Here is a 28,000-nt window from a genome sequence, read left to right on the forward strand (position 1 = left end):
GTGTGTAATATGGCGAAGACCTACGATTACCTGTTCAAGCTACTGCTGATCGGGGACTCGGGGGTGGGGAAGACCTGTGTCCTGTTCCGATTCTCCGAGGACGCCTTCAACTCCACCTTCATCTCCACCATAGGTAGCGGTGCCGGGGCGAGGGGCAGAGAGGCGGGGCCCCGGGTGGCTGGGAGGGAATGGGGTCGGGGACGGCCGGCAGGGCCCGGGGGACGAAGGGGGAGCCCCTCGAGGGGAGAAGAGGGAACGAGGCAACTAGGGTCGAGGGTGGGGGTAATGAGAGGTAACAGGGCTGACCGGGAGGGAACAACAGGAGAACAAGACGTCCGGGGTGACTGAGAGGGGCCCGAGACTGGGTGGGGGCGGGGGTCTGAGAGAGAACCACTGAAGGCACTGAGAGAACTGGGGATACTGGCAGGAGCTGGGACGACAACGGAATCAAGTGATGGTTAAGGAACAGATCCCCTCATCCTCCATGATTGGGGCGGGGAGGGGGTCCTGGTTGAGGGAGGATAGGGTCTGGGATGGTTGGGATAACCATCAGGGGACCAGGTAGCAGGGAGAAGCTGCACTATCAGGCATCAGTTTGCTCCCCTGCCCCGGGTTCCGAGGCTGACAGGGGAGCCAGGCAGCCCGGGAGGACAGAAGGGGCTCCCCGTCCAGGTCCCCCAGGAATGCTGCCCCATCCTCTTCACCCCAGATTCTCCGACTCCCGAGATTCATTAGTCAGTACCACCCGACCCTGCTTTATGGATCTGGAAGCCGAGACCCGGAGAAGAACAGTCATTTATCCAAGGTCACAAAAAGAGGGTTTGTGTTGTGACCTAAGGTTGTGATTCCCTCCAAGTCCCCTGCCGGGCGGCCGTTCTCAAGCTGGAGCTCTTTCTGCCTGGAACTTGTCTAAGCTCGAACTCCACTCGCAAGCACCCGAGGCCCGATCACAGCCCTCTTTCTATTAAGTTTATTAAGTTCTATTGAATGTCTGTTTTGGCCAGGAAGCCCAAAAGTTGGTCACCAGATACCACAGGAGCCGAGTTCTAATGCTCTCTCTGACCTTATGTCACCTCCCGAGGCCTCGGTTTTCCAATCTGTAAAATGAGGGGACTGGGCTAGATGTTCTCGCGAGTGTCTAATAATAGTTCACATTTATATAGTCCTTTATGGTTTATGACATTTTGTCAAGAGTTGGTAACTTTAGTTCCTGTTTCCAACCCTCTCATTAATAGAAGGTTAAAGTAGTCCCAAAACTAAGATGAAATGATAGTACCTTCCTGTGTGTCATCAAAAGTAGATGACTATCAGATAAAAGCACCCCACTGCACCTTTATCAGCTTCAGCCAGACTTCCCTATCTTCATATTCAGAAAGTACAGTTGTTACTCCTTAGAGGGACTTTCAGTTTAGAAAGCTCCTGCTTTGATATTGAATGAGACTTGTTGAATTAAGATGTAAATATGGAAAAGTATTGACTAATGGGTACTTATTGAGCTGCTGGCAGTGCTTTTCTAGCTTTTAGAGTAACTTGGTCAGAGCTGGTTCCATTCAGAAAATTGTTGAATGGAGAGGCACAGTAGTACACTGAAAAGATTGACTTTTTGAGTCAGATGTCTGGACTTTACTACTTGGTTGGTTTTGCTGTTTAACTACCTGTGTCATCTTGGGGAAGTTCCTTTAATTCTCTGTGTTTCTTCATCTGTATTTAGTTCAATGCAGTAAACATCAAGGACTCTACTGCTAGCCAGCAATGTGCTAAGGGAAAGGGATACCAAAAGTGGAGAAGGAGTTGGTTGGGTTTTTGTTTGTTTGTTTTTTTAATTCTCTGGGAAGTAGTAGTCTCTTCACTTCCCTGCAAATCAGGTAGTTCATGTGATAGTAGTGTAGGTAGCGCTTAACTTAGACCTCATTTCTACTAAGTCACCAAAGATTTCAGCATAAAAGTTTTCTACCTTCTTGTCAGTGCTACTGAGATCTACTCTAAGGTTATCATTTAGGAATCCTAGTATTTTCAAGAGCAGTGGGTCTTGAGATCATTTGGTTCGAGCGTTTCATTTCCCCAGTGGAAAACCAGCCTAGAGAATGACCTTTGGTTCAGGTTACCCAGAGAGCAGTGGCAAAGCCCAACCTAGACCCCGCCAGCTCAATGAAGTTTAGTTTCTCAGTTATCTTTAATCTGTATCTGCAGGAAAGTTTGTACTTTGTAATTTGGAGGAAGAAGTAAGCGTGAAGACTAAACCTGTGGTCATTTTAGTTTTGGGGAACTCCCTAAGAACAAACTCCTTGTTCCAATATAGATTACTATTCTGCATTTCATAGTCTTAGTTTCCAGAGCCACTGAGAAGTTAAGTGACTTGCCCAGGAGCCCACTGAGGTTGGACTCACACCCAAGTCTCACTGACTCCAAAGACAGCTCTTGTCTTGTCTCTTTACCTTATAATTAGGCCTGATTCTTAAGACCAATAAATTATACTTCTTAATTAAGCTTATGGTATTAACAAAACCAAAGAAAAGTATGAAACAAAATGTTGCCTTAAGGGTAGTACAAATTCTTCACCTCTAATCACATATCCCTTTAAATTCTTGTCACAGAAAGTGAAGAAGAGTTGAATTGTTGAGTTGAAGAGCTGATTTGAATTGAAAGAGTTGAAAGTGAAGAAGCAGTCAAACTCTAGAATATAGAGGAAAGCAGAGTGTATGAGGACCATTTAAGAAGATAGTCTTTTCTATTGCTTTGGACTAATTGTCTTGCTGTGATATTTGCCACTGTTTTACCCTATATATTTTCTTTGGTTACCCTTAAGGTTCTTATCATTTAAACTTCACCTTTTGCCCCCTGGGAATCTTTTCCCAGTATTCAAGCTCCATTTCAGATAGCTCCATAGGAACTTTTATGTAAATATGTAGTTTGTATAGCTGAGTTAAGGGTGTGCAGTTGATTTCAATGAGGTGAAAAGTGGGCTTGGAGGCTATAATGAAAACATAACACAAAAGCAGTTGTGAACTTCTGAAAATGTACTAGTAATATTTTTTCTTTCAGGCATTGACTTCAAAATTAGGACCATAGAGCTAGATGGCAAAAGAATTAAACTACAGATATGGTAAGAATCTTCATATTGTTAGTATTTTTATTTTTTTTAACTATCTTTTCTTTATTTATGCATTTTGCTAGTACCTTTAATCTCTGTAGTATGTTGATTTGAAAAATTCAGTATCAGTGGTATAGGGCAGCACCCCTTATGAAGCTTTTCTTTCCCCTCCCCCTCCCCTAAATATCTTGACCATGTCTAATTGTTTACACAACTCTGGCTAGTAATTTGAACAAACAGGTTTTCTTCAAAAGAGTTTTGTGTTTCACACCCAGCTCAAAGGAGCTATTTTCCTTTTGGATCTCAGGCATAAGCTTTGTGTTGTTAGGACTTATGAGTACTCCATTAAGGTTTTCTTTAAGTTGAACTTTTGTGATCATATATCATTCCAAGATTATCATGAGCTAGCCAGCTATACCCTTCTTCCATGTGAGTATGAACTGTCATTCCTGTCTACTTGCATTTAATTTGGGGGATAGCCTGTATCTTTAGAAAAGTAACACCAGCTCAAATTGTGTTTGGATGATATGAATGTGTAATAGACTGCTTTAGCATATTCCACTTTATTCTCTTGTTGAAAATCCAAGGAGAGGCATATCACTAATGCAAACATCACTTTGCATGTTTTCCTGAAATCTTAAAGCAAAGTTTAAAAACAGATATGTCTTGCTTAAAATACATGTTTTCATTTTCAAGACCTTGGGAGTGAATTCCCATGTAATAAAATGTGCCAAATTGGCCAGGACTCTAAACCTTGTATCTAAGAATATTGTAGATGAATTCTTGGCATACTTAGGCATATCCATGATGTATACATTCTTGGTTGCCAAGAATGGACAGTTATGATAAAATTGTATTCAGATTTTAACATCTGAACAGATGCTACAAAGAGATTGTTTAGTTTTAGATTTCCCAAGTTGGTACAACTCAAATTAATAACTTTTTAAAAATACCTACATTATGCTAGATACACATGGTTGAGTTCTAACATAAATAATCCCAGGTTGCATTATTTATTAATATTCATATATCTCTCCTCTAATCTGTCCTTCACATTTTTGTCTGATTAGTTTTCCTCATGTGCCTCTACTCAGAATCCTTTGGTAGCTCCCCTTTAGCTAAATAAAGATCAGATTCTTTATCCTGACATTCAAGACTTTTTCCAGTATTGTCTCATACAACTTCCTTCCACACACTCTTTACCATAGCCCAAATGGACAGTTTGTAGCCCCTTAATATTCCACTCATATTCCTACTTTATGCCTTTTTTATACACATTTCATTACATCTTAAACTTACTATTTCCCCACCCTTCTTATTGAAATCCATTCTGTCAAAGGCTCAGCTCAAATGCATTCTCCATGAAAATCTTTTCTTACCTTCCCTAGATAATGCTGACTTTGCTCTTGGACCTCAGAGAGCCTTTATTAGCTAAAACCTTTTTATGTATTATTTTATATTATTATTATATATTATATATTAACTGTGTGTTATATTCTTCTTTTAGAAAGCAAAGACCATTAGCTAATATTTCTCTTACTCCCAGTGCTAACATAGTTCTCTGTACACAATAGATCATTAATAAATATTTGTTGAAACCTTCCACATGAATATGAGTGAATATAATTATATGTTTTAAAAAACTCAAATTTTTTTTTATTTTAGGGATACAGCTGGTCAGGAGCGGTTTCGAACAATTACAACTGCATACTACAGAGGTGCAATGGTATGGATTTTTTTTTAATTGAAATCATCTTTTTTTCTTTGAGTATACAGGCCTTAAAAGTACAGAATATTTTGTAGTTAGAAGGAAAACGTCTATTTCTAAAGAATTGGCTGTGTGAATAATGTAGAGTCATGGAAAATATGAGTATTTTTCTCTAGCTGTTCTCAAGAGTATGGTGGTGATTGACAAAGAAAACCTTGAAGAAACTGAAAAGGGATGTAGCATTTTAAATCTTAAAAGAAACTTTTGAGAATTAGAATATCAGATGTGGAATCAGAAGGTAGAAGACAAAAAGGGATATATTTGGGGTCAGAGTTGGTTCAGTTGCCAGCTTAGCCATTCTCTACAGGTAAGCCATTTGACTCCACTAGGCCTTTGTTATTTCATCTCTAAAATAAGAGATTAACTAGACAGCCCCAAGTTGTCATCCAGTTCCAAATATCTGTTATTGGGAAGTGGATTCTGCTGCTGCCTTTGATATTGTGTGACCATGGGCAAGTCACTTCCTATCTCTGAACCCGTTTCATTATCTGTAACATGAGGGTGATAATATTTATGCAAATCTTATGGGCCCTGAGGATTAAAATACTTGTAAATGGCAAAGCACTTATTTAAAATTCAAGCTATTAGTAAGTTAGGCAGAATGAACCTAGTAATTATTACCATTTTATAGGTGAAGAAACCTCATTTCAGTTGAAATCATAGATAGGCTCATAGCTTTGAGGCTGGGAGGAAGCTTAGAGCTCTGATCCTGGTTTGCCTGTGATTATACAGTTAACAAGTAACAGAATAGGGACCAGAACCTGGTCCCCCTGACTCCATTGTTCTCTTCACTACAATCTACTGTTCCTATCTATTATTGATTTATTCATAATAAAACAATTCAAAACAGTGATTTTTCTCAGCTGATGAGATCCCCTTTTGTTCTTTAATAAAAGTACAGTGTCAGATAATCCAAGCTGAACTTTCTCATATCCTATTTATTCCAGCCATTTGGCTTGTTTTCAAGCCCCTGTTGCTTCATTACAGCCAGTTTTTCTGGTCCTTTCTGCTTTAGCTTGAGCTGAGTTTAATTTGCAAGTTTCCCATGTAAACTACTCTTTTCTCACTGATTTCCATCTCCACCTACAGAAAGGCTCTAAGCATTAGGTTGTGAGCATTAGGTTGAGGTCATAGAATGCTACTAGGATGTGGGTCCACCTTTCAAGATTTCTTAGTTTTTTTAACAGAAGCATTTATTTATCTTTTATAGGGCATCATGCTGGTCTATGACATCACCAATGAGAAATCTTTTGATAATATCCGGAACTGGATTCGGAACATTGAAGAGGTAGTTAACTGCTGGTACTTTTAAATTACTTGGGGATTTTTAAATGTTTGTGAGTAAGTGAATGATTTAATTTTATCTAATTTTTATGTCTAGGATCCTAGCCTTAGTTTTATTTTGTAATCAAGAGGAAATAATTTGTAGCAAGTAATGGAAAGAACTTGGGAGCTTGAAGTAAGAAGATCTGGGTTCAAAAATCCTAGCTCCACTACCAATACCTCTCTGAGGCTCAATCTTTTTATTTATAAAATGAGACTTCTATTTGTGCTTTTGAAATTTTAAAGAATGATAAAAATGTAAATTGCCATTCTTACCTGGTATAGGTGGGGCTGGGAAAAACAAGGCCACAAGATACCTTTTTTTTCTTTTTGAGGTCCAAACTTTTTAATAGTCAAAAATTTAGAGCTAGAATTTGCTAGTTTTCTCTTGGTATCCCAGAGCAATAAGCCCCTTGGACAGAAGTGACCTTGGAACAGCATATCACCTAGCATTGATGACTAATTGGGAGGTGTTTCAGGCCTAAAGCTCAACAAGAGGACTTCAGTCAGTCATAAAGCAACAGGAAAGTATTGTCACTTCTCTATTAATAAGGGCCTTAAAAACGAAATTTCTTACTGCCTTTTCCCCTGTATTCTCGTTCCTACAAGCTCACAAAATGTAGAGTTTGCTGAAGTGCATTGCAGCTAGAGAAGTGGTAATATATCTGCTAACTTAAAGTTGAAATTCCAAAAGTCTATTTATTCAAGATAGATGAGCCATAACGCGGTGTCTGTTTCAATCAGACCAAAAATTAGACTAGTGAATAAATGTGCTATAGGATAAATGTTTTAATATAATTCTGTGACTAAAAGAGCTGTCTTTCCCAACCCAGCTCATCTTAGCATTTACAGGTTATTTTCCAAGGAATAGTGTGTCCTCATTAGTGTTCTTGAACTACATCCTAGTGGTAGTACTTCCTGCAGGCCAAGGACAATTCCTCCACACCTTAAAAGAACACAGCTTCCTACTTTGTTATGGGCCAAAAGAAATTCATCAGGCTTCTAGTGATGAGTCTCTCCAGATAAAGCTAGTCTGGTTCTTAAACAACTGACACACAGTATGTTATCAGCTCTCATATGCAGAGACTTTCTTAGCTAAGAACATATGACCATGCTGTTACCTTTTATTCATAGCATCCTCTAGTTTTTCAGTTAGTCTGTTCATTTGTTTTTTAAGAAAAGCAGGTTGGGCAAATAGAAAGAACATATAGAACTTTGAGGCAGAAAATCTAACTTAGAATTCCAGCTCTGCCATTATCTGTCACTGTGGCCAACTCACTTTAACTTTTCTAGACTTTAGTTTTCCTCATCTGTAAAAATGGGGTGATATTTAATGTGTTTCACAAGATTGGTGTGAAAATCAATGATGTCTCTTTTTGCCTCATATCATTATAAATAATTTCTCTTAAAAAAAAAATTTGTGGCCTGGGTTGTATTCATCCCTAATGGTTTTTGTTATTTCTAAGTAGAATCTATTTCCATTGCATTTCTCTAACTTTATGTCACTGAAGACAGTATTGCAATTGAGTTTTGTCTATTTATCCTTATAACTTTGCTGAACTCGTTTTAAACTTCTATTAATTTTTTGTTTTGTTTTTCCCAATTTTCCTAGATGTACAGTGATATCATTTTCAAAAAGTAAAATTTAAATTTAACTCGATTTGTGCCCATTATTCATCTTTTTACCCATCCTCACTATATTAAATACAACTGATAATTGAACATCCTTGACTTGTTGCTGATTTAAAGATCCCAAAATGAAAGAGTACTTTAAAATTGTCTAGTTCAGGTTCTTCATTTTATAGACCAGAGAACAGAAAGCTAATTATCCTCTAAAGAATACATATCCCTCATATCCATTTTTTTAAAAGGTTCTAATCATAATTAGATATTGAATTTCTTAACTACTTTCTCAAGTATCTGTTGAGAAAAGAAAGGATTTTTTCCATTTTTTTTTTTAACAATATGATAACTTATGCTACCATTACATTCATTGTAAAGCAAAGATTAAATGCCAGAGGCCACATGGCCAACTTGGGAAGATCTAAATAAATGTAAAGGAGTTGAGATAATTGACCTCAAGGAGTTTTTCCATTGAGAGAAATCCAGTTTGGCTTTCTATTATATTCCAATTCAGAGTGAGTAATATTTTGAAGTAAATCTGTATGATGTTTATTCACATATTACTTTGGATTTTTATATGCATGCTTATTAAGTATGCTTGAACTGCCATTTTTCATTGTTCTCCTTGTCAAGTTTGGGAATTAAAAAGATTTAGCTTCTAACATCATATTGTATAACTTTTTTGATATCTTTGAAGCAAGAATCTAGAATAGGAATATTTCTTCTTAGTTGGTTGGGGGTGGGGTGAAGAAGAAGCTTTAACAAATCAGGGTAGCTCAGTTCCAACCTGGGATTTAGAAGATCTGAGTTATAGTTATGTATCTGTTACCAAGTTACTCCCTTTATTGGGAGTTCAGTTTGGGGGATCATTGGACTAAACCATTTCTAAGCACCTTCAATCTCCAGAATTATTGTCTGTTACTTTACTGGTACCAGTTTCTTTTCTTGGGATTAGGAGGGGGAAAGGGGTCCCAGTGAGTGGAATCATGTCTATTCAGTTATCAACTGTATTGACCTAGGACTGAGAATAATAATCCCACTTTCTAATCTTTTATTAAATATTTTTGGTAGTTGCTATAATCTATTGGTTTTATTTAATTACATTTTCTTTTTTTTCTTCCATTTGGCTAATGGTTCATTGGATTGTGTTTAATTTTTTTTTTCTTCAAAGGATTAACTTTTGGTTTAAGATGGTTGTTTTTCAATTTTGTTGGGGGCTTTTTTTTTCTGTCCATTTATTTCCTAGAAACAAAATGTTAAAGCTGGAAGGGACCTTAGAGAAAACTTTCTTTTTTGATTTTAATATAAACTTAGAAGGAAAAATGTAAGCTTAGTAAGGAAAACAAACATTCTTGACATACAAATTATAATGAAAAGATTGTGAAACTATGAGCTTCTGTTTAGATTAGTCTTTTTAAAATGAGCATATTGTATAGGGTTTTTTCCTTTGTTTATTCTGCTCTCTTTGCTCTGCATAATTTTATATGAGCCATATTACTTTAGATTCTTTATGAATGATGTTTTTTTATAGGACAATATTCCATATTCCACAATTTTTCAGGATATCTTCCTAGAGAAATAAAACCTCCTTAAGATTTGGTCCTGGTAGCAATATTACTATATGCAAAAGTATAAGCATCAATTCTGTGGAATGCTCTGTAGTTTTGTGTTAAAAAAATAAAAATAAAAAGATTGTGGCAATTCTTAGTCTCTAGCAGCAGAGTAATCACGTGCCTATTAGTGACAATTGTCATTTATATAATACTTTAAGGTTTGCAAAGTGCTGTATGTGTTTTCTTTATTCTCAGCATAGCTCTTTGTTATAAGTGCTATTATACCTCTATCTCCATTTTACAAATGAGGAAACTTGAGACTGAGAATTTAAGCAATTACTTAGAGTCATTACACAATTAATAATTACCTCAAGTGGATTTGGTCTAACACCATCAGACTCCCCAGTCTTAACTTTCCAGCTACTTCTTCACCTTTTTTCTTTGTATGATCCCACTAGCCCTGAATTTAATTTAATTTTTTTTGTCAATCTTTAACAACTCAATAAGTGCAAAGTGGTATTTCAGAGTTGTTTAAATTTTCTTTTCTTGAGCTATTAGAATGTTTGAACAAATTTTCAAGTGATTATTGATAATTTATTGGGGAAGGGGAGATTCCCCTGAAGAGCTATTTTTTTCTGCCTTTTGACCTATTGAGGAAATAATCTTACTCTTATAAATTGGAATACCAGATTTTTATTAGACATTTTATGGCATAATTTTTGGATTTTTTTTTTTTCCATTTTGTTTCTTCATATTCTGGACACCTTGCTTTTTGTTCTGTAAAAACATAGTAGCTGCTTAATAAATGTTTGTATATCAATATCATCAAATCCATCTAATTTATTTTCAGTAATTTTTTTCTTTTTGTTGGGTAACTTTCTTGCTTTACAATTACAATAGATGCCAATTAGTTTTCTTATTTTTTAATGATTAGATTATTGATCCATTCTAAATTTTTTTTGCTATATGGTATGAGATTGTGTGTTCCCATTTTTCACCGTACCGCTATCCAGTTTTCCCAATTTTTTTTTTTGTTTTGTTTATAAGAATCCTTCCCCAGTGTTTTATGCCCTTGGATTTTGCAGATACTATAATATTCTATATGCCTTTGGTTCTAATTCTAGATTGTCCATTCTTTTTTCATCCTGTAGTATAAATTTAATATCTGTCAGGACAAGTCTTCTTCATTTTTCCTCCCAGGTGTCTCCTTATATTGTTTTCTACTTATTATTCTACATACATTTTATAATCACAATTTAATTCTAGAAAGAAACCCATTAATGAGAAATAGTATGACATAATTGATAGTGAGCTGGCTTTTCAGAAACTAGAAATCGTGGGTTCGAGTGGCTGTGCAAGTCATTTAACCTCTCACAACTCTGAGTTATAGCACAGGTATTAATAAAATCTAAATCTGATCTCTCAAAATTCCATTTGGGGTGTGTGTGTGTGTGGGTGTGTGTGTTTCATTACTTCAAAAAAGTATGGGTTTTTTGTCAGGGACATTACACTAATTAATCACAGTCACCATAGTACATGGTCTTGAAGGATGCTGTAGCCAAAATATTTATCAAAATGCAGGCGAATTGGTCAGCATCTTCTTTGTCAAACAGCATTTTTTTTTTAAACAATTACTATTTGCCAGGTAATATAGTACCTGGAGCTAGAAAGAAAGGGGAAAACGCTCTGCCCCTATCTTTCCAGATTGATAAACCTGCCAGGATCTGCAGTGTTTTACCATTTTCAGAGGATCCCTTGAGATTGGTAGTGCAATCCATTTTATGGATTAGGAAACTGAGGCTTATAGAGGTTACATGACTTGGCAGTGAGCAAACAGCTAAGTATCAGAGTTGAGAATTGAACCCAAGTATTCTTATTCCAGATCTAGTATTATTTCCATTGTACCTTGCTGCTCTTTTAGAGCATTTTACTGTATGAGAAAATTAAGCCTTAGAGAAGGGCAGAGGTTGTTCTTCCTGATTTTATTATTTTTCTTTTTCTATTTTATTTTGACTTTGTCAAGTGGTTCTCTATGTAGGAAATTCATCAATTAATAATTTTTTTTTTCTTAGAGCAAGGAATCTTACCTTTAATTCTGCTTTGACAACATTCAATAAAACTTCATAGGGACAGCTAGGTGACACAGTAAATAGAGCAGTCATCTTGGAGTCGGGAGGACCTGAGTTCAAATCTGTCCTCAGACACTTAACACTTCCTAGCTGTGTGACCCTGGGCAAGTCACTTAATCCCATTTGCCTTAAGGGGAGGGAGATTAAAAACCTCTTCATGTATTATTCGGATTTGTTGTTTTCCTAAGTATTTCCGTTGTTATCTGGCAATCCTTTTTTCCTTCTTTTTTTGGAGGCTGTGGAATGTAAGTGACTTGTCGAGGGTCATATAGCTAGTAAGTGTCTGAGGTCACATTTGAACTCAGGTCTTCCTGACTCCTGGGCCAGCAGTTTATCCACTGTATTCCCTAGCTTCCCTTTTGTGATTTTATTTTTTGACCAGGAATTAAAGACAGTTTAAATTTCCATGTGTCTGGGTACCTTTTAATTGTGTGTTTCTATTTTGATTATATGTTTCTATTTTTAATGTAAAATATTCTGCAAATATAGTATATAGAATTTCTGCCTTTTTTTCCCCCACTTCAGAAAGCATGTTTTTATGTCTTAGTATAGAATCTTAGAATTTAGAGCTGACCGAGGTCTTAGATATGGTCTAATTCAGCTTTCTGACTAAGGCCCAGGGTCGGTCACATAGCAAGTTAGAAACACATTCTGAACCCAGTTCTCCTAACTGCCAAGCCAGTATTCCTTCCACTCCCTCTTCATTTTATTAATTAACTCCACCTTATTTATTATGTTTTTCAGCTCTTTAATCCTTCATTAATTCTTTATCTACTTACTAAGTTATTTTCTAATATTATAGTTTCTAATTCCGATTATTTTCTTCTCTATTTCTTTCTCCAAAGTATGCAGTCTTTCAATACTGGTTTTTATTTGTTGTTGCTGTGTCATCTGGGCCAGAGAGATTCAATATTGCTAGTTTTTCAATGTTTAATGTTACATTGTGTCCTTGTATATAGTTTAGTGTATTTTTGCTCTGTAGTATACTTTTATCTACTAATCACCCGTTCTTTGTAGTAATTCTAAGGGCCCTTATCTTTTTCTTCTTTCCCTTTATCCACCTAGGGTATCATATCCTAAGTCTGCTGAAAAGAAAGTAAATTTTCATCCCTGAAATCTCACAAGATATCTTGGGGTTTACAGATAAGGACTGTTCCTTAAACTTAAATCAGCCTTATTTGATCATTGTTTTGACCAGAAACTCTAAGGGTCTTCCTCTCTCAGATTGATTTTTTTAAATATTTAATTTTTTTAACTAGGTAAAACAGACTATTCTCTTCCCTATTTCTTACCTAAACTTTATCATTGATTGAGTCTTGCTTCAATCAGAGATCTGTTGAAGATCTTAGCTTAAAAAGGTCAAGGTCTTCCCCCACTGCATCTAGGGCCATATTCAATCATTCTAGCTAATCTTGCCAATGGAACCAGGTGGCTTTAGGGAAGAAATTGAGGCTGGGGTAACCTTGCATAGCCCTCCCTCACTTAAATCTAGTTTACTTACATGTCATGGCATCACCTTCCTGATATCATGGTCCTCTTTGGGAACAAAAGATCATCAGCAAAGCCCTTAAAGATTGAATATAAAACTCATTTTCAGATAAGGAAACTAAGCCCTTGAGAATGATAGTAATTTGACCATAGTCATCCCAGCAAATGAGTGACTGAATCAGAGGTAAAACTCAGTTCTTCTGAAGCTAAGTCCATTGTTCTATTAGGCAACAGATTGAGATTAAAGACAAAATCTAACTAATGGTGATTCCCTCTGCCCATTATTTTAATAGGGGAATTAAGCCTGTTTTCTATCATGTTAGGTTTCTACTCATCCAGTAAGTTTATTTTTATTGTTCTGGGCATTTTCTTCTCTTTACACAATTTCTGTAGTATATTTTAAACTCTTTTATTTCCCATATACCATTTCAAAACAATTTTTTTGCTCACTTTGTAATACTTTTATCTTCAGTGATTTTGCAGACATTTTGTTTCTAACTATTGGTTTTTATTGATAACTCGAAAAACCTTGAGGTTTCTATAGGGATGATATGGCATTTAACTTTGGGAACTAACCGTCACCAACCTGTTCATCCATGTTATGTTTCTATTCTTTCACATTTTCACACTGCTGTGTAATTTTTTTTTTTTAACATTAGATGTCTTTATCACGTATGTCTCATCTTTTTTTCAGATCTCCATAGTTTCTTTTCATAATCTTTGCAGATGTGAGACTTGAATGAAATATTTCCTTCATTTCTGCATAGTCTTGAAATAGTTTCCAAATTCAGCTTGCAATCTAAAAATAATCTTGAAATAGGGTCATCTGTTTGTGTCTTCTAGCTTGGTGCTTTACTAGTGGTATAATTCCTGTTTCTCTTTTGTTCTTTCTGGGTTCCTCCCTCTCCCCTACCCTGGCCCCCATTCTGTTCTTCTCCAAGGTCTTTGGGGCATGTCCCAAGTCATTTCTTATCCTCAAATCTCTAAATGTTCTCTCCTTTCTTCTTGGCAGCTTGGAAAATGCCATCTTTGTCTCTTAAAGTTTGCAAACTTGCCAGGTAAGTGTCTGGAAGGCTGTCTTTGAGGATGGTTCATGGAGGAGACTCTGTGACCCTCTCTTCATGTTCAGGCTGAGACCATTCTTAAGTTTTGGAAAATGTTCTTTAATCATTTCCCACGCTATGTTTTCTGTGGTACTGGCCTTTTCCATCTTTTTTTCTTTTCTTTTTAAAAATTAAATTTACCTATCATCAACAAACATAAATCTGCAAATAAGAACCAAACAAAAAATTATACCTAAAACCAAAAATCTTTAGTATTTGTAGTTTTTAAAATTTAAGTAAATTAATTTTAACAAAGTAATAACAAAAGTAATCTTTGTTAGTGCCCCCTTTAAATCTTTGCTTTTTTTCTAGATTTCATTACTACTATTATTGACATAATTACAGCCACTGTCTATATTCTTTTGGTCTTGCTTTCTTCTTCACTCTTATCGTTGCATATGTCTCCCATATTTATTTGTGTCCTATCTCTTTTGATGTTCTTACTGAATCATTATAAAGCTCCTTGATCTATTTTCTAGGGTCTTGTGTTTCTCCTATGAAATTGTCATCCATTTATATGTTCTGGCTGTAGCCCAGCTTTGCAATCTCTAGTGTAGCTTTCATTTTCATTGTTGAGACTATGCTGCCTCAGTTTTCCTCACATTCTTCATTCCTATTTTAGAAACTTCTCCAAGTTATCTTTTTATTTTAGCCTTTACATTTTAAGTTCCACTTAACCTCTCTGTCTGTTTACCTTACTCACCTACTCTACATTTTAGCCAAAATGAATCACTTTTTTTTGAGTTCTGCTACCTCAATGAAAACAATCTCTCCCAGATTTTCTTAGAGTTCATTTTTGGATGTCTTCATTGCTCATATAACATTCTTTGTGTACATGAACGTGTACATGTACATGTTCTTGAGAACAGAAGCTATTATTTTTCATCTTGTATCCCTGTTGCCTAGCAATCTGTGTTGTTACACATGTTTATAAATGTATGTTAAGTAGAATTAAATGTTTTATGGGATCTTGTACAATCTCCCTGAGCCTCAGTTTCATCATTTGTAAAATGAGGCTGAACCAAGGTGATTTCTGAGAGCCCTGCCATTGTTAGAATCTATGATTCTTTTGGTAGTTGCTAACACTAATTCTCTGTACTTTTGTCTCTAAGCTTGAGCCCAACATCAGAACCCCTAGATTCAAATCCTAGCTCTGCCACTTATTGCCAGTTTGACTTCAAACAAGTAACTTCTTAACAGACCTCAGTTTCCTCATTTAGACAATAATTCCTACTACCTTAATCTCACCAGGTTGCCAGGGTAAAATTAAATAATGTGTGCGTGCACATTTTGTAGTTGCTGTACAGATTTAGGAAGTAGAATATCTGCTTCCTGCTCCCCTCTCTTCCTCTTTTTTGGTGCCATAATTGAAGGCTACCTTTGTGGTTGCATCAAACAGAAGTTCTATGTCTCCTTTTACCTATCATCTTCCTGAAAGTTTCCCAATCCCAATTTATAGTCATATCTTCCATGAATTACCAGTCCTCAAAACAGTGACAATATGTTCAACACAAACTAAACCAAATTCATCTTTGCTGAAATGTACTTGGGATCTTAGATTATTGTGCCTCAAGATCTTTATCCTTAGCATCACTGTACTGTTGAAGTAAGTGAAGTTGGCTGAAATTTCCCATTGATAGAATATTGAATAAAACAGCTTTTCATTCATATGGTTCTGGAATCTTCATATTGCCCAATAGCTCTCTCTTTTATTCAAATCAGGAATAAAATTGGCTTTGATTGAATTCTGTTTGTTACTTCATACTATTTATTAGATTTAGTGATAAGCATCTGACATGTTTGTTATTAGAATCTACAAGTGTATTTTATATAATCAAGATTGCACAAAGAGAGTTTCCCTTCCCAGCTTTTGGAGCATGGCGGGAGGGGGGTTTTAATATTTTATTTTTTCCCAATTACATATAAAACAATTTTTAATTTTCGTTTTGACCATTTTGAGTTCTAAATTCTCTTCCAATCTCTTTCCCTTCCCCTATCATTGAGAAAGCAAGCAATTTGATAATGGTTATAAATATGCAGTCATGCAAAATATATTAGTCATGTTATGAAAGAAAACATACCCACAAAAACAAGAAAAATAAATTTAAAAAACAGTATGCTTTGATTTGCATTTAGATTCTATCACTTCTCTTTCTGGAGATAGATAGCATTTTTCAGCATAGGTCCTTCAGAATTATCTTGGATCTTTGTATTGCTAAGAATACCTAAGTCATTCATAGTTGATCATTATACAATATTGCTATCACTGTGTGCAATGTTCTTCTGATTCTGTTCATTTCACTTTGCATCGTTCATGTAACTCTTTGCAGGTTTTTCTGAAGTCATCCTGCTCATCATTTCCTACAGCACAATAGTATTCCATCACAACTAATATATCACAACTTATTCAGTCATTCCCCAATTGATGGTTTTACCCTCAATTTCCAATTCTTTGCCACCAGAAAAAAGAAGCTATGCTTTTGTATATATGGGTTCTTTTCCTTTTTTTTTTTTAATTTCTTCAGGATATAGCCCTAGTAGTGGTATTTTTAGATTAAAGGGTATGCAATTTTATGGCCCTTTGGTCATAGTTACTGCTTTCCAGAATGACTGAACTAGTTCACACTAGTTCACAATTTGTGCCCCAATTTTCCCATAATTCCCTCCAACATTTCTCAGTTTTCTTTTCTGTCATGTTAAACAATCTGATAGGTGTGAAGTAGTTCCTCAGAGTTGTTTTAATTTGTATTTTTAATTTGTATTTTTCTACTCAAGTGATTTAGAGCATTTTTTCATTTGATTATAGCTTTGATTTCTTCATCAGAAAATAGCCTGTTATATGCTTTGACCATTTATCAATTGGGGAATAACTCATATTATTATAAATTTAACTTAGTTCTCTGTATATTTGAGAGGTGAGGCCTTTATCACAGAAACATGAAAACATTTTGTTTTGCTAGTTTTCTGCTCTCCTTCTACTGTTGGCGGCAAAACCTTTTTAATTTAATAGAGTCAAAATTATTCATTTTATATCCCATAATGCTCATTATTTCTTGTCTGGTAATAAATTCTTGCCTTATTCACCAATCTGACAGTTAAACTATTCAGTGTTTCCCTAATTTGCTTATGGCATTTCCCTTTATGAAGAGTTAGAATTCTTCTTGAAAAAAGTTTTCTGAAGATTAAACTGATATTTGCCTAATTCTTTTGGTTCTTTTCTCTTTTAGCATGCCTCTGCAGATGTGGAAAAGATGATACTTGGAAACAAATGTGATGTGAATGAAAGAAGACAAGTTTCCAAAGAACGAGGGGAAAAGGTAGGAATGATGTTTTGTTCGGTCATGTTTAAATTAATGACACTTTTGTAGGCTGTGCTGACTTAAATATGCTTAAAAGACTTTTTTTTCCCTCTTTCTAACACTGAAAAATTGTCCTTATCTGTTGACTTCAGCCACAAGCTGCAAGGTGGTTGCTTTACCTAAGTGCATGTGTTTGTGCATATGTGCAAGAACATAGATCTTTAGAGTAGTAATATGGGAGGAGCACCAAATTTAAGTTTCAACCCTGCCATGATAGCCATGCAAAGATGGAAAAGCTTCCTCATTCTTCTGATCCTTTAGTTTCTTCCTTTGGAAAAAATAAGAAGGAAAATAATAACAGCACTTATTTGGCACTTTACATGTGGTTCATACTTGCCCTATCTAATTCACAGAAGCCCCAAATTAAGAGAGTGAAAGTGATTTAAAATATATATATAGCCGTAGTGGCCAACTGAATAGTATTCATTGTAATTAAATGCAAAAAAAAAAAAAAAAGTAAAAATGAAAATCTTTGCCTTACTTTCAAAGCAGAAATAATTTTCTTTTGTGTAACATTTTCAACTGATTCCTAAATATCCCATCAGTTTACTGGCACATGGTAGGCAATTAATAAATAATTAATGATTGATTGAATACTCGATCTCACTAGAGTTGCTCTGGCCACTCTCAAATACATCTCATAGATCCATGGAGTATTTGTGGTAGGAGATGGAAAAGAATCATATAGCATGTAATGGAGATAGTAACTTTCTTTGTATCCAGGTTGGCACAGCTAGGCGAATTGGTTTAAGTAGTGAATAAGACCTAAAATCTTCCAACAAGAACCAAACAGTGATCATTACGATTTCAATCAGTAAATTGATTAGCTGTTTGGGAAGCATTTGAAAACACTACACAAAATGAAGAAAAAGGAAACAATTTCTGCTTTGAAAGTGAGGCAAAGGTTTGAATTTTTACTTTTTTTTTTGCGTTTAATAGCAATGAATACCATGAGGTAGAGTAAGTCACTACTGTTCAAGTAACATCATTTTAGCAGCAGTTTGGAGAGTGAAGTGAATTAGGGAGAGATTTGATGAAAAAAAAATCAATTTTAGAAAGTCATTGGAATAATCTAGGTGAAAGATGATGAGATGAACTAAGATGGTAGCTGTTTGAGTAGGAAAAAAGGGGTCAGATATAAGAGATGCTAATTGATTAGATGGTGTATGGTGAAAAAGAGGGAAGAATACAGGATAATGCTGGAGTTGTGAACCTGGGAGACTGGAAGAAACTGTTTCAATAGAAACTGAGAAGGTGGGGAGATGACTGTGGGTTTGAGAAAAGAGACAATGAGGTTTATTTGGAGTATATGGACTTGGACATGTCTCCAGGACATCTGTTTTGAAATGACAGTAGACAATTTGTAGTATGGAATTAAAGTCATAAGGAAAGTGGTTAAGAGAAGAATGAGGAGAGAAGATCATCACAAAAGCCCATAAGTTTGGAGAAATGATATTTGGGGATAGGGGGGAGTGTTAGGTATCAAGTATAGCAGATAGTTCAAGAAAAATGAGGACTTAGACCAGTCAGATTGGGCAATTAAAGGATCATTGGGTAATTTTGGAGGGAGTAGTTTCAGTTGAGTGAGGTGGGACTCCAAATTAGTAAGAATTTAGGATCAAGTGAGGGGAGAGGAAGTGGAGATAGTAATGGTAGACAGATTTTTCCTGAGTGTTATCTGAGGAAGGGAACAGAGAGAGAAGATGATAGTTTGATGTAGGGTAAGGCCTTAATAAAAGTTTTTAAAGATGAGAGAGGTTTGGGCATGGTTGAAGGCCTTGAGGAAGAAAATAATAAGAAAGAGATGTTTAGTTTTTGCCCTTTGTTCTCAAAGAGGACCAAAATGACATCACCATGTTGGGTTCAGAGTACAGTGTGTCTGACTGTGGCTGATCAGATCAGTACTAGCTTGGAAGGCTCTCCCACTAATTGGGCATGCCTCTTGTGTAGTAGAGAGTAGGAGGAGATTGAAGTTGTAATCTACAGAAGAAAATGGGAGGGGATGGGGTCAAGTGTACATGTAGAGTCATTGATCTTCCCGGGAGAAAGTCCATCTCATTGTCAGGGACTGGGAAGGGACAGGGGTGACAGAGAAAGGGGAGATTTGTCAGTGTCTTCAGTCTTCTTAATAGAATGTCTCAGCCAAGAAAGAGGGGGGGCCTTTCTCAGTTGTGTAGATCAGAGAATAAAATGTTTGAGAAAATGTAGAACAATTTTCTTTTAAACTTGGTAAGAGACTTTTAAAAAGCAACGAAGTTCTCCTTACTTCCTTCTACCTCCTTAAAAAAAAGAAAAAAGGAATCACACAAACAGGTTAACTTTGAAAATTACATATTGGATTTATTATATACTTGAAAAGTAGGCTCTACTTAATAGAGATTCACAATTTTTATATGTAGTTCTCTCATCATCTAAAATGAGAAATGCTCATTTTATTTAGTGTTCATTCAGCAAAAGAATGCAAAAACATTTTTACAGGCGTGAACCCAAAAATATTAGGGAACTAGAAAGGATTATCTTGCTACATCAAGGGCCCAGGTGAAATTGAATAATATTATGTGAATTTATAATGTATCCAATTAGCATAGTTGTGGAACTTCCTCCAGCTCTCTAAAGCAGCATATGAATAGGATCAGAGGAGGCAGATGGCAGACTAATCTTGGGCTGAAGTTTGTCAAGGGATGAGAGGCAGTAGGGATTCAAGATAAAAGGACAATGTAGACTTGAAGTAGCTAACTATAGAGTCAGTTCTGAAGAAGGAAGTCAGAGCAGAGGCAGGGGTCTGCGGAAATACTTATTGGAGGTTTCAACATGGGCCTTTGTCCACACTGATTTTATAAGTTTACAAGAGGTGAGACATAAGGAGAGATGTGTGATCAGGAAAATGCTGAGGTTTTTCATTAATCTCTTTTTTCCAAGAACTATCTTTGACTTTGCCCAGTTGTAAAATCTTGAACATGTTTGTGTTTTTATAACAGGTGAATTAGAGGACTTTTTTTAATTGTCCTGGACTGTTGTATTAGAAGGTAATTAAGCTAACCTCACAGGAGCTAGCTAGATGACTCAGAGGGAAAAGTACTGGGCCTGAAGATAGGAAGACCTAAGTTCAAATCTGGCCTCAGACAACTGATTAGCTGTGTGACCCAAATCACTTAATGTCTGTTTGACTTAATCTACTGGGGAAGAAAATGGCAAACCACTCCAGTATCATTGTCTTAAAAATGCCATGACCATCACTGGTATGCTAAGGTCCACAAGGACACAATTCAAGAATAATAACCTAACATTTTGAAGGATGATACTTAAAACATTTTAATATACCACAGAAAATTATGTAGAAAGGTTATTAAATGGCTACTATTGCCTTGCAAATCCTTAATGCTTAGATGAATTCCTGTGAATTCCAAAAGCACAGGTCACAGCCCAACCTTGCTTCCTTAACTTCTACAATTCTTGTCCATGATTTTCTATCCATAAGTCTGTCAAAGCATATTCTTAAATCTCCTGTTTAATGTAGCTATAAATATGGCACAAGATATCTCTGTTTATCTCTACTCTACCTGCCTATCCCCATAGAAAAGGGGAGATTATATAACTCTTTAATACTTTGTGCCACTTCTTTCTCACCATTCTTCGTTTATAATATGCTTTAGCCTGTGCAGTCTACCATGCATCCTCATAGAGCCCATCAGGACCTTACCTTTCTCAATCCACCCACAGTAGCCCACATTATAGTGGGCTACTGCAGTTCCAGTAGTAATGAGCCAAAGAATAGGACAGTTACTACTGACAACCTCCTCCCCTTTCAAATCAATGATGATCACTTTCATCTCTATTCCTCCTGGATTTATCCAATGAATTTCAAGAAAGTCATTATACAAAGTTAGTTGTATAGTGCTTTTCAAGTAATCTGATTTCAACATTCATGGATTTCAACATTCTGATTTCAACATTCAACATCTTCTTGGAGGAGAACCTTAAAGATATAACTTTGTCAAAATGAAGCATTTTTCCCCTTGTCAAACATTAAATTCAGTGGGATCCTGTATTCTACCTTTCATTACTTGCATGACTATGAAGATATAATCTGCTATAGAATATCACAAATTTCATTTTGTATTTTCAAAAATGACTTCAGTATATGTATAAATTATTCTTACAAAGTTTTTGTAAAAATGAGAAAGTAGACATATGATTTGGTAGTTGTCAGTGCTTTCTTGGTGACTTTTTTTGATAGTAATAATAGCTGTGGGGGTTGGGAGAAGGTTTCCTGTAGTTTCCCCCTTTCAGATGCTTAGAGATTAGATCCCTCACAATTATCATCTGAATGGACTGAAATTAAGGGCCAATTAGGTATCTTCACTTACAGAGAAAACTTATTTTGTCTAAGAAATGTTGATAGATCTTTATTATTTTTCATAAATCTGTCTTGTCCTCTCAGTTTTATCCTTGAATATATTGGGGAAAATCATACTAATTTTTCTGCAAACTTGTTTTAGCCTCTGACACTTCACCATTTGTTTCTATATATTTTTCCCTAATCTTCCACTGTCTTCCATAAGATTTTGCAGAAGAGTTTATATTTTCCTTAAGCTACTGTTGCCTTTCGCTGTCACAGGTGTTTGAAAGGTTTTCTAGCCTCTTTTGGCCTTGCTTTACATTGTCTATATTTTCTTAGCAAATGAGGACAGTCTGTGTCTCATATTTTATCTATATCAATTCAGTGTCTAAATTGGTGGAGTTGGGTCTGTTTTGGTAGCATGCTGTAACTTCTTTGACTCCAGATTCTTCTGATTTGACAAAGACAGGAAATGAAGTGCAAGCTAATCAGGTGTCACATGAAATAGTTTTTGTGGTCCTTGGATTCACAATAAAACCAGCTCTATAAATACCTTTACTTGCCACGTCAATTTGCAGAACCTCTGAACCATCCTTCCGTGTAGCTACAACTTCTATCTTCTGGTTTCAGTTTTAGTGATAATGTTACTGTTAATATAATCCAGCTCCTCTAGTAAAATGTCAACTCATTGGTCTTTGGAAAAAGATCTCACATTAAAAGAATTTACCAACAGTTAATTTTATATATAATCTAAAATCTGTGGATTCTTAGCCCATCTTTCTGCATTTCTTTTTTTTTTTTTTTTTTTTTTTTTTCCTATTTAACCATCACTGCTGCACAGAATGAAAAGGACTGAAGACCATCTCTTTTTGCTTTGGTAACCATGATAAAAGAAATTAGCACCTAAGTGCTGTCAATAAGCCTCTTTGTGCTTAGCCTGACTGGGTCTGGGGCAGCAGACAATGTCTTAACTAGCACTGTGCTCATTTCCCTAGCACTATAGTAGAAATGTCGGTGTTTAACAAAGTGGTAAATGAGTAGCCACACTTGATCTGGCTAGAATATGCAGAGTGTCTTCTGATCCCTAGCTCTAGTATCTTAAACTGTGGTCCAGAAATTTAAATTCTGTTCTCAGATACCATCTTTCTAACTGTTCATTTCCCAAGTATTCCTTTCTTTTTTAAACCCTTTCCTCAGTCAGGAGTGATAAGGGAAAAAAATTTATATGCCCAAGTTGCAACCCCCTCTGCTCCATTAGTTGAATTTTGCACAGACTTTTATCTAGTTTCTAATATGGAAGACTCTTTCAGTGTTGAATAGATCTGGACTCTCATAGCCTGGATTTGAATCCTGTCTCTGTTATATACCTCCTAGAGCTTCACTTTTCTTGTCTAAAATGAAGATTATTAAATAATTCTTGTAACCTACTTTCCAAAGTTACAAGAAAAGCACTATCAACCTTAAGGTATTCAGAGAAAATATAAGCTAATGCTTACTAACCTGTCTTGTGTTCTGACTTTCTTGTAGCTAGCACTTGATTATGGAATTAAATTCATGGAGACCAGCGCAAAGGCCAATATCAACGTAGAGAATGTGAGTATGTGACAGAGTAATACGTTATATTAACCTGCTCACCACAGTTCCACTTTACTCAGACATCCAAATTGGAGTTAAAACTCTTTTAATCACTTATGATCATAGCTTTTTTAATAACTGCCAGGCCTTCCTAAGGACTTATTTCCAGGGAGTATTCTACAAAGTGGATATGTTCAGGAATTAGATTCAAATTAGGTCTTAATTCCTGTTCCTGATCCTCACTTATGATCTATTGTCAATAGATTTAAGCTTTGATTCTCTTATTCTGACACAAATTGAGTTAAGGGATTAAATTGACCTGGCCATAGATAAATCTGTGAGTTCTTTCTGATTTCTCTGATTGTATCTGTCTCCATGGGCAAGAAGTATATAAAAACTCCTTGCTCCAGCCTCTAATTGTGACACTGGTAGAGAGCTGCCCTGTGTTTTGATAGATCTTTTTCAAAATGAATATTCCGCACTTAACTTATGAGAAAACTTGGTATATTGGTAAAAGGAAATTTGGTTTAATTTCTGCTCTTTGGTACTTTGATCAGCAAACATATTAAGTGCCTTCTATATGCTGGATAGTCTGGTAAGGGATAAGTTACAAAGAAAAAGACAAAATAGTCTCAAATCTCAAAGAGTTTATATTCTCTCTCTTTCTCTCTCTCTCTCTCTCTCTCTCTCTCTCTCTCTCTCTCTTTTTTTTTTTGGTGTTAAGTGACTTGCTCAGAGTCACACAGCTAGTAAGTATTAAGTATCTGAGACTGGATTTGACTTCAGTTCCTCTTGACTTTAAGGCTGTACTCTATCCACTGTGCCATCTAGCTGTCCCAAGTTTACATTCTCTTGGGAGAGAAAACGCATATTGTATTAGAGAATATTCAGAGTAAACTTGGTTAGTCTTGAGTAAGCCAGCTAACTTCTTAACCTCAGTTTTTTTTAATCTATAAAATAGGGATAATAATCTCTTAACAAGCTCAAAGTTTTTGCCAGATCAAATCCAATAATGGATATAAATTATTTTCTTCTTGTCCTTAATATTTAATATTAATAAAATTGTGGTGGGATACAGATGTTGTGAACTGCTTCTCCGCTTTGTCCAGGCCAAATGAATTTATAGTGTGTTTGGTTTTGAATGTCCTTCCATTCTGATAGCCCTGAGAAAAGTAGTGGTTTTTAGACTCATTTCTTTAGGTAGAAAACTGAGCTAGACAGTGATGCAGAGTACTGTGGAGATAGCCAGTTTTGGTGTGGAGCCACTGCCAGGGAAACAAGTATAATTCACTTGCTGTTGTCAAGGAGTCCACAGTGTATTTGAATTAATCAGACATACATCTAGATAATTATTCGTAATCACAAACCTCCAATGAGAGGTGCAGAATAAATGCTGAAGGCAGACCAAAGGAAGGAGAGATGCTTCTGGGCAGAAATAGTCAGCAAAGGGCTTCCTAGAAGAAGTGAAATTTCATTAGGTCTTCTGTGAATGATGGATAGGATATGAATAGAAATAGGGAGAATCAAGGCTGGACAATGAATGGCATGACCAAAGTCATAGATGCAGAACATAAATTCAACAGATTATCTACTGTTTTAAAACATTCTGTTTGGTGTTGGGGGCATGAATTTGGAAAATGTAGTTCATGTTACACTCTTAAAGAAGCGAGCACTTTGGCAGAACTAGAAATTCATTGTAGAGAGTGTTAGAAGTTAAGATTAGAGAGTTAGTTTGGACCCAAATTGAAGTGGGTCTAGAATTAGCCAGACCACAAAGTTTGGACCTGATCCTGTAAGTAGATTGTAAAATGTAAATATACAAGTCCTGAACTACTATAAATTGTTTTGCATTGCCCATAAGAATGTAAGTTACACTCTGAGGAAAAGCATAGTTAGTATAACAGACTAGAAAGTCTTCAAATGGATTTTAAGTCATTTGTAACTTCCTGCTTAGGCAGCATGGATAGTAACTTTTCTTTGCTACTCTAGGCATTTTTCACTCTTGCAAGAGACATCAAAGCAAAAATGGACAAAAAATTGGTGAGTAATGATTCATTCCAAATCATGAAAAGCATCATTACAGTAATGACTGGTCCCCTGAGGACAAGTTCCCTCTTCAATAAAGTGTTAGTTATGGCAGATGTTTCCTCACTGTCTACAGAATTAACTGGGGTTTGCCAAGTTCGAGACTAGCATTTGCTGTGTTTAGGGAAACCTAAATGTAATAACAGCATTGAACTCCATATGCAGCTACTGGAAAAAGTTAGGTGAAAAGGTTCCCATTTGACTTTTCAGCCTTATAGCATCATCCTCTTGTTAGTAACTTTACAGTAATGCAAAAAAAACAAAACAGCAAGACTGTGCTTACACAAAATGACAGAGCTGGGGAATAAGATGTCCAGGCCATACAGTTCTTTAGCAATCATCTGCCCAAACCTTTGTGTTATAGATGAAGAAAATGAGACAGAGACAAAAGAAAAGGCTCGTCCTAAATCACTCTGGGAATCAGTAGCAGATTCAACACATTTTTCTTGCTAGCTTTCCATTTCCTCCTATGTAAAATAAGAAGCCTGGACAGCCTCTTGGGTCTATTTTAGCCCCCCTCTCCATCTCTGACCAGTTATCTTTTTTCTCCTGGCTCTCTCTGATTCATTATTCTCTGTGCTACACCCCTCTGGCTTCCTCCCACCCCCCTTGGCAGACTTTTTTGATGTGTCCCCTGGAGAGGTCGAGCTAGTCCAATGTGGGAGATGGGAGTAAAATGTTTATGTAGGAAGAGTTGTTTGAATACTAAGGGTATATACTGTCTCAGTACCTTTTCCTCCAGCTCACCCTTTTTCACTAGAAAAAATCTTTTCTATTTTTCAGGAGGGTAATAGTCCACAAGGCAACAGCCAGGGCGTCAAAATCACTCCTGACCAACAAAGGAAAAGCAGCTTTTTCCGATGTGTTCTTCTGTGAGGAACACCGCCTTAATCTGAGCCTATGCTCAGCTGAACTGGACTGTGCCCGTTCCGAGTGAGTTTTCCTCTTATCTGTGGACTTCCCACCTTCCAACACGCCTGTCCCATGGCTCCGTGGCTGCTGCGGGACCCCGGCTGCCGGAACGAAATTGAGAAATTGTTTATTTTAGTAACGGTCTGATTTTTCCAACTTTGGAGATGGAATAAGTTAAGAATTTACTATTTTTCCTGTAATGTTTGCCATATCGGCTCCAGCATTGTATGACCAGTGAAGAGAAACAGTTGAAAACTGACCAACAATAGCACCTTTCTAACAGGATTCAGTCTCTGAGGGTGGTTTGGCGTTTTGGTGTGTTTTGTCTCTCTTTATTTTTTGGTATCTGGAACACGTCTAAACTCCAACAAGAATACCAGCCTGGTCAGAAGAGGGCACTTAAATGCCAATATTGATTAAAGGTGTTTGTATACATGATCCCCATGCACCCACTGTACAGAGTCATGGACTCAGGCATTTTATCTTACAAGCATTTCTGTCTCAGGACCCACTGCAAAAGTCACTCATTTAAGCAGCAGAGAGCTGACTATTGAGAGTGGGGAATATATTAGCCTCAACCTGGGCCTTTCCAAATTACGCTTTACTATTCGGTCATAAGGCTACATTCATAGTTCTGGACAATCTACCAAATCAAATCCATTTTTTAAATGTTTTGTAAAAATAAACCAAAGTGAAACATGAATTTATTGAATTCTTTGGAGAGTGTTTCAAGGGGGAACTACTGGTTTTCTCCTCTTTGGTGCCTGGGTTTCAGTCTCTTATCCATAATCCATTCAAGTTTCTTGTTATGTGTAAGCCCGTCGGTGGCTTCTGTGATCTCTGACCTTTCACTGTCTACAGTAATGCCTTTCCAGCTGTGGTATAAGTAGCTCCTGATGGTGATCCTCACATGACTTAGGAAACAGGGATCACCCAGGGACCTTTACCTATTTCCTTCTTTGCCTATGATTTGGGGGAAAGGGTTGCCTCCCTAACATTTAAATCCAGAATGGCCAATGTTCCTCTGCCACCTCCAGTCAGGGACATCAGGTGGCCAAAACACATTCTTCCTCATGTATACAAACACAAATAGCCCCACGCTAGGCAGTAGGTCACCCTTATCTCCAAACGGGATGTCCTTTTTAGCAGAGATTTATTTTTTAAATTCTTAGTGCCATGAAGTGATTCAGTCTTCGATTTCCAAGAACAGGTACAGACGATTGGGGAGTCTGTGCTATTCCAATTGGCCGTGGCAGGAAGAGAAGAGTCCTCTCCACTGGCCCCATTCCCACCCCCAAGGTGTGCCAGTGACACACAACACATTCCAATGTGAAATACTAACAGTAAAACAGTTTGGGGTTGGGGGTTTTGTTTTGTTTTGTAATTATCATTATTAGGTTCTCTTTGACAGCTAGTGGCTTTCAGCTTAGAGCCTGTACAATTGAAAGTAGTTTACTAGGTTGGAGGTAACGTCAACAACTAAGTTGTTTAGAAGCTGCTGTCTCAATCAAGTCATTGGCATAGTTCCATAGTTTCTGAATTAAAACAAACATATCAACAGTATCCTGCTATTCACTGGAATCTCTAACATGCTCTGTTTACATTGATAAATGCACTTAAGGAAAAGAAATTAAAGCTCATTTTAAAGTTAA

At 36.4% G+C, this 28,000-nt stretch overlaps 1 protein-coding gene across 1 annotated transcript; it reads left to right on the plus strand.

Annotated features, from left to right (window-relative positions):
• The first annotated feature begins 1 nt into the window (after position 1).
• RAB8A (RAB8A, member RAS oncogene family) lies at positions 2 to 28,000 on the plus strand. The gene is made up of 8 exons (XM_051972067.1): positions 2 to 133; positions 3,043 to 3,103; positions 4,757 to 4,817; positions 6,070 to 6,147; positions 17,306 to 17,395; positions 23,304 to 23,369; positions 25,341 to 25,391; positions 26,220 to 28,000. Exons 1-8 carry the CDS (start codon positions 10 to 12, stop codon positions 26,310 to 26,312), a joined length of 624 nt encoding a protein of 207 aa, XP_051828027.1. The 5' UTR covers positions 2 to 9; the 3' UTR covers positions 26,313 to 28,000.

This window comes from Antechinus flavipes, chromosome 1 (genome assembly GCF_016432865.1).
Source record: "Antechinus flavipes isolate AdamAnt ecotype Samford, QLD, Australia chromosome 1, AdamAnt_v2, whole genome shotgun sequence".
In the NCBI taxonomy this organism is placed as follows: domain Eukaryota; kingdom Metazoa; phylum Chordata; class Mammalia; order Dasyuromorphia; family Dasyuridae; genus Antechinus; species Antechinus flavipes.

Bases quoted from the DNA above. Each gene is read 5' to 3' on its own strand.
- RAB8A (XM_051972067.1), top strand. From the start codon at position 10: ATGGCGAAGACCTACGATTACCTGTTCAAGCTACTGCTGATCGGGGAC. The intron at 4,818-6,069 runs GTATGGATTTTT...TATCTTTTATAG, and splicing joins CATACTACAGAGGTGCAATG to GGCATCATGCTGGTCTATGA. The intron at 23,370-25,340 runs GTGAGTATGTGA...TTGCTACTCTAG, and splicing joins CCAATATCAACGTAGAGAAT to GCATTTTTCACTCTTGCAAG.